The 13,885-nt window shown below is 34.8% G+C and overlaps 1 protein-coding gene across 1 annotated transcript in view; it reads right to left on the bottom strand.

Annotated features, from left to right (window-relative positions):
* The window catches only part of TMX3 (thioredoxin related transmembrane protein 3), a 29,697-nt gene that overhangs the window by 7,488 nt on the left and 8,324 nt on the right, over window positions 1-13,885 (bottom strand). The window contains exons 5-13 of the mRNA XM_038128090.1: window positions 12,552-12,597; window positions 11,508-11,588; window positions 10,538-10,637; window positions 10,207-10,284; window positions 7,922-7,988; window positions 5,839-5,937; window positions 3,818-3,875; window positions 3,043-3,096; window positions 2,673-2,729 (exon numbers count right to left, since the gene is read on the bottom strand). Of these exons, the coding sequence (XP_037984018.1) occupies window positions 2,673-2,729; window positions 3,043-3,096; window positions 3,818-3,875; window positions 5,839-5,937; window positions 7,922-7,988; window positions 10,207-10,284; window positions 10,538-10,637; window positions 11,508-11,588; window positions 12,552-12,597 (640 nt within the window). The remainder of the gene's footprint in view (window positions 1-2,672; window positions 2,730-3,042; window positions 3,097-3,817; window positions 3,876-5,838; window positions 5,938-7,921; window positions 7,989-10,206; window positions 10,285-10,537; window positions 10,638-11,507; window positions 11,589-12,551; window positions 12,598-13,885) is intronic.

Here is a 13,885-nt window from a genome sequence, read left to right as displayed (position 1 = left end):
GTTCGAAAAGAAAGATTTAAATATATAAAACAAGTTTAAAATCTCCTGTAGTCATTATCAGTTTTGTACAATACTGTCAGTAATGAATTCAAGTACTTCCTTCACATCAGAAGCAATTCAAACCTTGTTTTTCTACATTTTCACCCTTGTCTAATGTGTCCCATCTATGTATGTTTGTAATGCATATAAAATTGATGATGATTTCAGTCTTTTCTGTGGCTATCATTTCACAGTAAATTATTTAATGAAAATACCGGTTATTTACTAAAGATGCCTATTTTTCGTTGGAGTCATTGAAATTATCCTTAATTCTCTCTCACATTTTAGGTGGGGCTTTTGGTTTTGATTTAAATTCAAATGCAAACCTAAAAGTGAAAAAGTTTTAACATATGACAATTTTTTGAAATTCTAGAAAGCTGAATACTTAAAGATTTAAGGTGAAGACTTCTCTTCCCAGTACTGAAGCTGAAAGCATGGTGACACCTCAAAAAACCTAAGGGCAATTACAGGGATAACAAAATAATGCCATCCTTTAAAGGGAACTTTAGAAAAAACAACCAAATAACATAACTTTGTACACCAAGGCAACCTGCAACATAAGAGTCAATAAATACAGTATTTCCCCTTGAAATTTTTATTCACTTTTTACTTGGGACAAAGAAAAAAAATCTAAGTAGAAGGCACTCAAACCAAGTCACTGTTTTTGCAAGCATGTGGTAACAAGTTCCTAATTCTTGCCAAAATATGTCCTTCCAGCAAAACAGAACAAGTTTTATTAATTAGATGCAGTGTTTCTGTTGCATTTAACAGTCTGGTAACTGATATTCTTGGAGTTAGTTGTAGAGCAGCTGAAAGGTAACCTCCATGTACAGATTCTTTATACTACATAAAAGTTCACAGAAGCACATTTAACGTGTTACTTTCAAGAGCAGAGGAGAGTTCTACATATACCTATAGCTGACATTGAGATTATACTCCTTAGCTTATAAAAAACTGTATTTTTGCTTTCAGTAAAATACTGAAAAGAATTTTTAAGTAAAATTTTAGATAACATTATGTATTTTTATTAAATACATAACATTCTGATTTCTTCTTTTGAGCATGGTTTTACATGTACCATTTCTAATCCAACAAAAGCATGTTCATATATTGCTGAAAAGACAGAAGAATTATAATGTCTACTAATAGAGTTACAGTCAAGTTCATAAATGTAATTTTGTCAAGGTTTTATTCTATCCCCAAAAATCATACAATATTTTGTCCTTTGTAAAGAAAACAGAATTTGTTCCTATGTGCATCTAGCACAGTAAAAAGTGTTTTGTGATACATTTCTCACTATTCAGATTTTTTTCTATTTCTACTTGCTGCCATCTGGTGACAAACTGAAGCAGTTGCAATATTTTTTTTAACTCAAATTATTCATTTATTCACATGAAGAACCACTACTTTGAACATAATTTGCTGCATTCTTTTGCAAATTCCTATTCATGCTTGAAAGGTATACACTGGGTTTAGAAAATCATTAAAAGCCGGTGAGTACCTGAACCAGAACTTTCCATATACTACAAAGAATAAAATCAGGCATTTTGCAGATTCAGTTAAACAAACCAGCTGAACAGACCTTGCCACTAGATCACTACCACTCCACGTGGCAGTTCTATCTTCTTTCCATTTATTTCCTTCCTCCCAGAAACGTCATCTCCCTTCCCTACTTCTATGCACATCCATGCTGGTACTCAGCAGAGTAGAAGGGAATAACATGGTTCAATCAGCAAAATAACTTCCCTACTTGTCCCGACAAAAAACCAAATACTTTTCTGACAGATAAAGAGGATGAAAGAGCTCAGCAGACAGACATAAGAGCCTGCACAGGAGAAGCAGTTAAGCAAGTGAGGAAGGTCTCATTTTTGGCAATTATAAAGCACCAGCTCAATCAAATCACATAATTTTAATGGTGAGAATTGTTTTTAAATCAGGTGTTAATCTACAGACATTCTACAAAAATACCGACCTTGTGCTTTTGGGTCCATATGAAGCTCCTAGAATCTTTAGGGATCATGAACACGTGCCTGATTAATGTTTTGATCCCCGAGAAATGGATTTGGAAAACTTACAGAATTATAATACTGACTCCTGGTTTTCCTCTCTTTCAGACCTCCGAAGGCCAGAAGAGAAGAAATAGTTAACTACAAATGCCAAGCAACTCAACTTTCTAATTATGTATTTTTTAGAAAAGGATCATAGTAAGGGCAGCTGTCAAGCAAGTTGTTAAACCACTTATATATTTCAAAATATACCACGTACATATAAAGTGCAGACAGCATCTTCCATGCAGTCTATGCTTCTCTGCTGAAGTGCATTTCTATGCATGTCATAAAAATACATCAAGAATAAAAGCCTCAAAACTCTAACACTAATTTAACAAAGTAGATCCAAAAGATAAGCTTTGTTGAGTAGCATTATCAGTTAGTCAAACATCTAAAATCAAATTATGTATTTATATAATTTAATTTAATAAATAATTGATACTATGGTACAGGCTGAATTCTGATGACAGTATTTTTTTTCTTAAGTCATGAAAGCCATGAACTTTTTGTAAGATTATTTTCAATTAAATACATTTGGTAACAAATACAACTGAAGAAAGAATATTCAAATAAGAATTTACTTACTCCATTAGTAAACTGTTAATGTAATCATTTCCATCCATATGGCCAAACTGGAAATCCCTGAAAGAGGAGTTAAAAATAAAATTATGAAAAAGAAAACATAATAGTGGGTTTCAGCAAAAGTTCTTCATTAAATATTTTTCTTATAACTGAAAATGAGAGCACACACTCAGAAATGTAATTCAAAAAAAGTGATGATCTAGAACACAGCATTATGAAACAATCAGTTAATGAAATGGTCCTATTAAATATCAGTATAAAAATATAAAAGCACGCACTGTAACGTTTTTAATTTAGGGAAAAAAGTGACTGCTGTCTTAGAAAGATTAATGCAGAAGAAGTATTAAAACATCAGAGTCCCAGGTGTGTCTACCTGTGAAAGTGATCCCGATATTCTCTGGCAACTTCCTGAATAATAGACTTTAATCTGAAAAGAAAAAAAAATGCATGGATATCCAGGATAAACTCCTTCTAAATACAAACAATAAACATTGAGATTTCCCCAGTAAGCAGCAATGCATACCTCATAATCAACAAGGACTATCAAAAAACACCTTGTTCATCTTGTTTAGTTCCTAAAGGTTGAAAATAGCATACACAGTGTGCATACACATACACAAACAGTATTTTTTTAGTCTGTATATGCAACAAGAAAGGGACAAGGGAAGGTCTTGTTCCTCTCAGCCTCTTTGGCAAACTCCAACCCCAGCAAAAACATCCTTTGTTTAAAGTTCCACAGACAACTAATATATAAGCATCGCTAGCTTAATTTTCAATGTGAGTGAACTGAAGTACAGTCATTTGTTTAAACCCACTGAGTTCATCTCAAAGTCATCTAAACTCAAGCACTTTTGTCTTTGTTTAAAAGGTGACACAATAGCTTTTAAAAGCTATGAGATCACCATTTGCTCCTGTGATCCCATTAGCGAATGGCAGAAAGGTGATACAGGAACTCCTGCCACCTCAGGGAACTCACACGTGCTTCAATCAGGCCATAAATTAAGTAAAGTTAGTGTACTAAGTCAGAACATTTACAAGTTTAACCCACTCATTTAACATGTATTTCTCAATATTTAGGAAACTTCCAAACTTCCCTATGTCATACCAGCACATTTCTCCCATAGTGTCACCAGTACTCAATTCTGTACCTGGTATGTTCCACTGAAGAGTTTTTATCATCAATGACTGCAATAGCCACAAGTTTTCCTAAAATAAGGAATAAAATTCTTGAAACCATTTAAAAAGAAACACACATTCTCCAATTGGAAATACGTCAACTTAGAAGATCAGGTACTCTCCAGGGACAGGAATTAGTTTTTAAGTATAAACAAGCCTCACAGCTAAAGAACCTCTTCAAGCTGACCAAGTTGTGGTCTTAAAGATACTGAAAATAAATTAAGATGGAGCTCAATGCCACACCACTTGCACTGCATGAAAAGCCTATCTATAGAAAGAGGTTAAAAGGGAGAAAACGCAGATAAAATTTAATTTCCTACACAAGTTGCGTATTTGCATACAACTGATTATAAGTGATTAAATCACTATTGTATGGATTTAATAACTATTTTCTTCATATTGTTGTGAGCATTATGGAAAAAAAAATTGGAAAATTTACTGGCGGAGCCCATATTTCATGATATCAGAAACACAATTTAGTTCACAGACCTCTGTCAGAGGAGCTTAAAGGTCAACACCAGAATATACCAATCTCTTCAAGATTTACTTTGTTAAGTTTTTCTGATTAAAAAAAAACCAAACTCCAATCCCAAAGAGTGCTATGGTCAATCAGATAAAAGTATCTTTAAAAAGCTGGCCAAAGTTTCTCCAGATCAAGCCCTTGCAGTTAGGAAAGCAGATCTGTTAACAGTGCAGTCAGTCATCAACCAGATTAACCCAAGGCTCCAGAGGGCTGATTTTTCAGTTCTCTCCAGATGTCACAATTCACTCAAAACTCTCCCCCCATCAAGACAACCAATTGCTCAGCTCCTACGTATCACCATGCCACAGGAAGCATTCCCCTCAAAAATAAAAAGTCACTCTTGTTCAAGTAATACTGAAGGGTTTTAAGGGCAAAACCTATGATTCATTCCCATACTTTCTTGTGAAATAGCAGCAACTTCTCCCCACTCCACTTCTTCCATACATCAATTCCCACTTTTTCCCCATTTCTTTCCACCCTAAGATGCTACCTAATAAATACACCAGTAGACAACTAATGACCTTTTAAACTATAAAAGATTATGTAAATAAATTCCAGGTACTATGTATTAATACATAAAGCTCTTTAAAGTAAATGATGGCTTCTCCAGTATATTAATAAAGTTTTGGGTTGGTTTTTTTTGGGTTATTTGAGGAATTGTTAGTCAAATATGTAAGAGGAAGTAATATGCTATATTTAAACAACTTGCAACAGCATTCTGTAAATAACTGTTCAAAATGCAGGTGTAACAATATTAGCTTCATAAACATGTAAGAACATAGATGTTTCATATTCTCTAAAGCCTGAAAGAACTCAGCATTGATTGAATGTAAGTATTTTGAAATGGAATATAGATGATAAGATGTCTGGCCTGGAAAAATCAACACTTACAGTATTTCTTCTGACAATTCAGAGTGTGTATACACCTTAAGAGCAGTACAAGTCATGTGCCTTTTCCAGAGGTCACCTGGCTGCAAAATTTTCATCTGGCCTGCAGAGCTTTTGCTAAAGAAAAGTTGAAGTTTTCTGGGACAAGTCCAGTTTCAGTACATGCTCCTCTCCATTTCTTGCCACAGCTATTGCAAAGATATCTAAATCCACTAGATGTAAGATATCTGGATAATCCATATTTGATACTTCTAAATCTAGTTTTAAAATTCCCTGCATGTATTCCAAGAGGTAATATGCAACTTATGCAAACTGTAAGGTGCTCCTAAATTAAAAATCCTACTAATTTTTGTGATTACCACAGGATTAGGCATACTAACTTTTATGTTGTAAGGAATGGACTAGTGTAGACTGTGCGTGAAACCTCTAGTCACAGGTCAGTCCAGCATCAACAAAAACACTGCCACTATCAGCTCTAACCTGATATTAATTTCTAAAGTTTAAAAACATGTTCTTTGTACTATTTTGACTTTTTTCACTGTTTAGTACACAGTGCCAAAGGGTTTAGCAGCAGCATCCCACCTGTATCTCCAAGTTCATACAGTGTAAAGCCATCTACATGAAGGTAACCTTGAAATCTTTCTCTGTTTATCCAGGATGACAAGTCACCATCTTCATACTCTGACATTAAAAAAAAAAAAAAAAAAAAAAAAAGGAAAGGATTACATTTTTAAGAGGTGGGCCATCAGATTTACTATTTCAATACTATTGAGGCAACCACTAATTTTTCTCCCTTTTTCCTTTTACTCGTTAGATCAATTATCACACTTTTATGGGCATTTTAAGTTTCAAAACTTCTAAAGTTGTTTTCAATAATTGAACAAGCATATTACAGAAAAGCATGAAAAGCTGATTTGATTATTTTATTTTCTAAATCAAGGATAAACAATACTATATTAGAAGCTAACTGCGACCCAGTGCAGAAAGTAACAGGTCCAAACCCTGCTTTTAATGGGTTGTGTGCACATAACTTGTCAAGTTTCAAACAAAGTAGAGATACAAAAATACAGAAAGCAGTATTTGTGAGAGTCCTTAAATGAAACAGAAAGATCAAGAAAAAGCAGATGCATTAAACAGCACTGTGAATGTAAATAAACAAATAATCATGTATGACTGACAATCACTTATACTGAAGGCTAGTTTAAGATCCTCGATGTTTTAACCTATTAAGAATTAAATTCTAATACACACCATCAATTAGATCTAAATCACAAATAAAAAAGAAAAACATATATACATATATGCTGCATTTTATGTGAATAAATGCACAATAAATAATTTGTCTTAAATCCTATTATAAAGACTGAAGTATCAATAATTTCAGGTTAGCAATTATCTGCCATAAGGTAGTAGCAAGCAATTCCAAGCATAATGCATCCCATGGATCCACATCCATTTCCCCCACTACGGAGAAGGAAAAACCCAAACCAAAACAAGACAAAGGTCAGAGCACTGAAGTGCATTTTGCTATAACTTTTCCTTATAGTGAGCTCTTCATATTTCTGCCAGCCATAATAATTGCACATAAAACTTTATTCAGTCTCTTGAACTGCATCTTCATGATTTGTTTGATTTCCAATAATGTTTCTGGTATATTATGGAAAAGTAAAATTTTTACAAAGTAAATTAAAAGCCCGAATTATGACAGTTTTTGCATTTGTTTTAGAAGGTGTGGAAAAAGCAAGCAGGCCACACAGCAAAAGAAGTGTTTCTCTGACAAGCTTTCCTTCTCCCAAACTGCTAAAAGAGATTAAAAAAAAAAATATAAATGCAAATCACAGAGGCTGTAGAGTGAATTTTTATCTGGAGGCAACAAACTGAAGAGGAAGACAAGTACATCCATTCTACAAGGTCACAAAGAATACTACTTATCCTAAGAAATTAAACCTGCAGAATGATCTTCTGAGTGATACATTTTCAACTTAAAGTGAAAACTTGCATTTGAAACAATCTAAATCAAAAGTAGAGGCTCTCGCAAATAAGTGGTGTGCTGTTGCAAGCCCAGGCTATGCAATGTAACTATGAGTGCGTGCACGTGCTCCTAACACGCCTTATGGTACAGTCTGAGCACAATATAATACTTCTGTATGGATATGCACACACATATACAGATACACACTCCTACAGCAGTGGCAGGTGTACTGGCCTTATGTACTGCATATACACACTGTAGAAATAGCAGTGCTATAAAAGACCACTAGTTTCAGGTGGCCTTTCACAGCTTACACACTGAGCAAACCAGGTAAAGTAGTCTATGTATATGATGAATTTGTACAGTGAGGGAAGCAGTAACTTTTCTAGTACGTTAATGCAGGCAAAATTGTAACACTGGAAGCTATATCTTACCAAAAACATAAAGCAAACATCACTTCGACTTCAGTACTGCTTGCATTGCAAAATGCAAAATTCCTTTCAATGTGAAATTCCTTGCATTTTGCTGTGGAAGAACTAGTAATTTTTTTCTCTTTTCCTTCATGAAAGAGCTACTATTTATCCTAAAACTGAGGGATTTCCAAGCATCCCTACATACCCCTCAAAAAAACCTAACTCCTCCAGTTTTTCCATATATGCTTTTTGTCTTAAGGTAATGTCCACTTTTACTTACCATCATAAACAAAGTAAGTCCCATCTTTGAAGACCATAACAGCAGGTAATTCAGGCAATGTCACATACTGAAAGAGTCAGGTTTTAATTAGTCCATGGAAGATTAAAAGATTTTTGAACAAAAAAAAAAATCTGAAAACATGTAGTAGTTCATGGGGAAAATCTCTAAAGATACCTAAATATTTCCTGTCTACATGTACTAAGATAAATTTATCAGCTTTTGTATATTAAAAATAATGCAACATAAATGTATTTCTGAGAGGTGGATCTCACAAAGCATAAAATAAGCGTGATTTTTACTGGTATCTGCAGTAGCATGAAAAATAGTTTATGGATTGGACATGGACTCTAGATACGAAATTGTAACTTGAGGGTTTTATCAATCATGCTCTCAGTTCCCAATTTGTGCTGTTGTCAGCATACCTGTCATACTGCTACTTCTACTAAATGGACACTCAATTTTGCAGAGTAAAATAGTACCACCAGTAAAATGTGCCACTAAATCTGGGCTATTTCCTCTGCTTCAGACTGATGGGAATATAAAGAAAAAAGCTTCAGTGCACAGGGCTGCAAACAGACCTAATTTAGACAAATAACAAAAGCCTGTATTACCATGCTAAACATGGTATTTAAGATGGCCAGCAACATACTAAAAAACAAGCTGTAGAACCTTTCTTCTTAGAACTCAAAATAATTTTACTCAGCTCATGTATTTAGTGAACTGTCATAGGAAAGATACTGCACCTACTTCTTACAGCTTGCTAGCATTCTAAGCTAAAATTTTAACAGCATTTGTGGTTAAGAAAGAACTGCATCATAAGCTTAATTCCGATCATGTAATCTGAATTGTCTGATTTACTAATGTTTTGCAAAGGTAAAGTACGGCATCACTTCCAAATGACATGCCTTCTGTCATTCTGCATTAACTTTCCTGTAAATGCAGTAATTTATAATATAATAGCTGATATGAACAATCAAGAAGGTAGTCCCAGATGATGGTTTGTTCTCTCACTTGCCCAAAACATAATTTAACATCGTTGAAGGACAAATCAATCTGTTTACAGCTTAAAGCTTGTGAAAGATGCCTAAAGCTTGGAATAATATTACCTAAGATGATGAAACAAAGCCTAACAGTGAACACTGTAATGCAAAGGCTCATTACAACTCAAACCAAAAATTTCTAAACATTTTTGCTTCTCTCCATAGAATACTGAACACCATCACTACTTCAGCTTAAATGACACTGCTGGGAAATTACCTTCTGGGGGAAAAAAAAAAGCTCACTGCTTATGTCAGTGTGACCATAGAACCTCCAAGACTTCCAGACTTTTTTACTCTTTCCACTGCACAACTGAACAGTACTTTTCTCGCTCAGCTGGAGCTGAAGTGCAAATAGCATTATTTAAATTAAGGTAGCTTTTGATACAAGGCTTCTGGAGAACTAACAATACATATTTGTAATGATGCCAGTTCTACTTATGGTGTTGTAAAATGCAGCTGCCTAAAGAAAACCCCACAAAACAACAAACCAAATTATGCTAGTTTTCACCCCATTAATCACCAACTAACTTCAAAGTCACATGTTAGTAGGCATAAGGCAGACTTAGGTCTCACTTGGAGATAACAATAAACAAAAAAGTTTTAACTTTGCTACAACAAATAAGCAACAATGGTAAGACACACTACAGTACCATCAATTTTTTTCCACCCTTGTGATGAATTGTAAATAATTTCTTTATCACAGAATCTAAAAAAAGCCACAGGAGAATTCTGCAGCCAGTGGACTGGATTGGCTGATCCCCAGGCAGATTAATGTGTTGATCAGCTGTATTGTACAACATGAAAATAACTTACCTCTTCACTTACTTCTGATTACTAAGGTACCAGCAGTAATTCATGCTACAAACCTCCTAATTAGCTTTAAAAGTGTTTGGTGAAAAGATTGTTGGGAGCAACAAGAGTTTTGCACTGGCTAAAACTCCAAGTATCTACTTACTTGAGCAAGTTCTGTGGCCCACACTGAGTTCTACTCATCCTCTGATTAATTTTATTAATATGACTGAACAAGTATTTTGGCCAAAACAAAACAATGACAGACTGGAATTTGGGTTGTATTCTTTCCCTACACAGAGTCAAGCATTACATGTTTCAAGGTAATTCCTTAGATATCTACCAAAGCCAAACATACTGTAAGAAGCCACCTCTGTGCCATCAAAACAGCAAAATTACATAGATGAGGAGAAAAATGCCATTTCTGGGAAAGCTGTAGGAATGGAAACAGCTTACCTCAGGCAGCACATCTTCTGAGGCAGAAAAAAAGTATGTATAAACTATTAGTTCTGAAGCAACCTCAATGTATTTTTCCTGAAAAAATACAAACAATGTTTTTTTTAATTTCTGAACTTTTAGTACATGTCAAACAAAAACTTTACCACATACCTTATCTTCAAAGAGCAATTTGAAAACATGTTTATGGTGTACGATTGTAAAAGCACTTTAATAAACATAAAAAACCCCAAGAATTTGTTACAAGCATGCACTTCAGTCTTTTGAAAGATTTTTAAAATTACTCCCTAAATAGCCAAAAAAAGTAACTTTATTTAATCGAGCTTCAAACCTTTAAAGGAGATTCACCACCAACGTACACAAAAAGAACACGATGTCTCTTTTGCACATGCTCAAACATATGCTGGCTAGGAAGTGGCCTGATGAGAGGTCTGAAAAGGGAAACAGACATGGAAAAATCTCAGTTTGTGCAACCTGCAAAACTCAAAAAATTCACAATAAAATGTCATACAGTTTTTTGTGCTGTTTTTCAAAAAATAAATTCCAAAATGCAAATTAATTTAGTTTTTCAAGTTATTATTCTATTTTATACTGAAAGAAAAAAAGAACATTCCCTCCCAACCCCTCCCCCACCAAATAACATGTTATGTTTATCAAACAGAACACTTAAATATGAAATTCAGATCTTACTAAAAAATGCTGCTACGATGTAAACATGCATGCCTTTCACTGGTCACAGAATCACAGTGTGGGCTAGACTGGAAGGGACCTTAAAGACCTGGTCCAACCCTGCTACCATGAGGAGGGACAGTTTTCACCAGACCAGGTTTCTCAGAGCCCCACCCAAACTGGCCTTAAACACTACCAGAGATGGGGCATCCAAAACTTCTCTGGACAACCGGTTACAGTGTCTTGCCACCCTCACAGTAGAGAATTTCTTCCTAATATTTTTTCTAAACCTATCCTCTTTCTGTTGAAAATCATTTCCCCTTATCCTATCAGTACAGACCTTGATAAAAACTCTCTGTCTTTCTTAGGAGATGTCTTTATACAGTAGAAGGCCACAGTAAGGTCTCCATCGTTTGAGAGAGAAAATTCTGAATGTAAGCACAACAGCCAGAAAATGTGGCCTTAAAAATAAATAATCTTAACTGAGCATCAGTCTCCCATGTGGCCACACACATAGTAGAAATAGTTTTTAACTTCAATATCATGTTCTTTTTAAATAAGTCTTGGCCCACCTCAAAGTCCCACATAAGTTTGAAGTCAGCAGAACCAGTCCCTGAGAAGAGTATACTTACCCTGCCACTCTATTAGCAAATTCAATTATATCATCTTTGGTTCTAGGTCCTCTGTAGTTATATGCCAAGTCACCTTTCAAACTAGATAAATAGAAAGACAAAAAAAGAACAGAAAAGCAATAATCTAAATAACATCCGTACCTAAAAGATTTCTCAACCTTCACATGTTTACTACAGTCACCATTCAACAAGTGATATGCAGAAAAAGTGGTCAGTAAAATACAAAACTCACTAATGCAATACAATGGAATTATGGAGCAAAAACTTATTTACACAGTACCCGATTTACTGACTTGTTGAAATACTTTAAATTCTTCTACAATTCTTTCTTCTAGTGCTCAGTGGTCATTTTACCATTTACTTCGTAAGCATACAGATAATTTAGGACACTTATTTATGACCATATTAAAAAGCCTCCTTAAAATGACGAAACAACCCACAAGCAAACCAAACCCAACACACTCAACATTTATACTACTCAGGGATTAGTCCTTGTAAAAGGAAAAAAATATAAACTTCATTAATGGTTTTTTTATAATTGAAATGTATCAAATAATCGGCAAATCCTTTCAAATTTACGTATTAGGTTTCAGTGCAATGTTGGTCAGCTTACAGCATTCTGCTGAGAGGGGATGTAGCATGCTTGCATTAGCAAAGTATTCAAGTAAGTTTTACTAATTCTAACAGGCTCTCTTTGAATCCATAGAGATTTAGGAAATTCAGAGGAATTTTCAGTTCCTCTATATGGCATGAAAATTTTCATCTTTAAAGATTATCAAGCTGAACATCTCTGCTTCCTTTTTTGAGAAAACTAACTTGACGAGCTTTACTATCATCCTGCTTTGCTTAAACAAAAACCTGCTAAAATCCCCAATACGTCCATAGTAAAAAGTACTCAGAACCACTGAGTCTTCATTTAACATCACATTGTACTGGACTATACATTACATGGTTTGAGTCTTCTAAATAGACAGGGCTAATTTTTTTTTTTGTCATGAAACCAGTAATAGAAATAGGAAAATAAAATAGGAAAAATCAACTTACAGCTTAATTGTTGGATAGCCTCGCACTCCAAATTCAGATGCAATACCTGAAAGAAATGCGTTAATGCCAAAGTGAACCAAGACTTTTTCTCTCTCCTACCTTAATCTTTAAACATGTTTTACTATTCAAGCCACACAAACCAATGAAAAAACTATCACTTAGGTCAATATGAATTATTTTACTTGCTTTCAAGGAAAAGCTTGCTGTTATTAAGCTACATTGTTAAATTTTGGACTTTTTCCAGAGGTGCTGCAGGGTCCCAGGATAGCCTCCCAATTCATGTGCCACAACTCAAATCTCACGAGAATCCTCTGGACAGACATGCTTGGTCTGCTTTCACCAAAAGTAGTATGCACTGAATATGCACATACAATTGACTGAAAATATAAGAGGCAAAAATTAAGCATGGAGGATGAAGAGCAGTAAATACTAATACCTGAAAGAAACAGAAGACAATTAACAACTCATGTGCTAGAGTACTGGCGAACAAGAAGTGCAGTATAATACTGCAGTTGTTACAAAAAAGTTTTTAAATCATATTGCACACATGTCTACTGTCATGAACCCTACCAGAAGTAGGCACTTTCTAAGCAGATACTGACCTGCTGCTTACTAAAGTGGTAACAAATAAGAACTGCAGAATGCTTTCCCCCACCTCAGATTTGTTTAAAACCTTCTATTTTGCTCCCATCAATTGGAGGAGTACAATTTGCAGCCACCCTTCCACTTGTGAACATAGCAACAGCCACCTTAAACTATACTGTCCAGCAAATTCAGTTTTTTTTCAAAAGTTAAACTACACAGTCTCAAAAAAGGATTAAGTCTAAAATACTTATAGTGTGGCAATACTTGTACAATTCCCTGCTGAGTAACAATCTCTGCACTCAGAAAGCACCTTGAACCAATGCCTGTTACAAAACCATTCTGAAGCTACCAACAACATGCCACAGCAAGAAGATGTTGGATATCTTGTGTGCAAAGAGTTTAGAAATTGACCCTAAGGTTGTTCACCCGGATCAGGTGCAAGTACCTTACAGCACAGCACTACAAGTAAAACTAGCAGCTCACCTACAGGCATCTAATCAAAGCTAAGAAATACACATATGAGGATCAAGTTGATTCTGATCCTTTTCTCTTACAGCTCTACTACACAGAACTACAATGCATTAAAATGCTTATTAGAACATTCAATCACAAGAGCTGTCAACAGTTTATTTCTCCTTGTACAGCTCTTGCGTGTGTTTAGGAGAATTAGACGAGACAATTTTTAATACTTTTTCTAAACATGCCAGCCATGGGGATTACCAAAATTCTCTCATCTTCATGGAAATTAC

Source organism: Motacilla alba, chromosome 2, assembly GCF_015832195.1.
Source record: "Motacilla alba alba isolate MOTALB_02 chromosome 2, Motacilla_alba_V1.0_pri, whole genome shotgun sequence".
In the NCBI taxonomy this organism is placed as follows: domain Eukaryota; kingdom Metazoa; phylum Chordata; class Aves; order Passeriformes; family Motacillidae; genus Motacilla; species Motacilla alba.
Note: the sequence above shows the minus strand (reverse complement) of the source record. Positions and strands in the feature narration are given on the sequence as shown.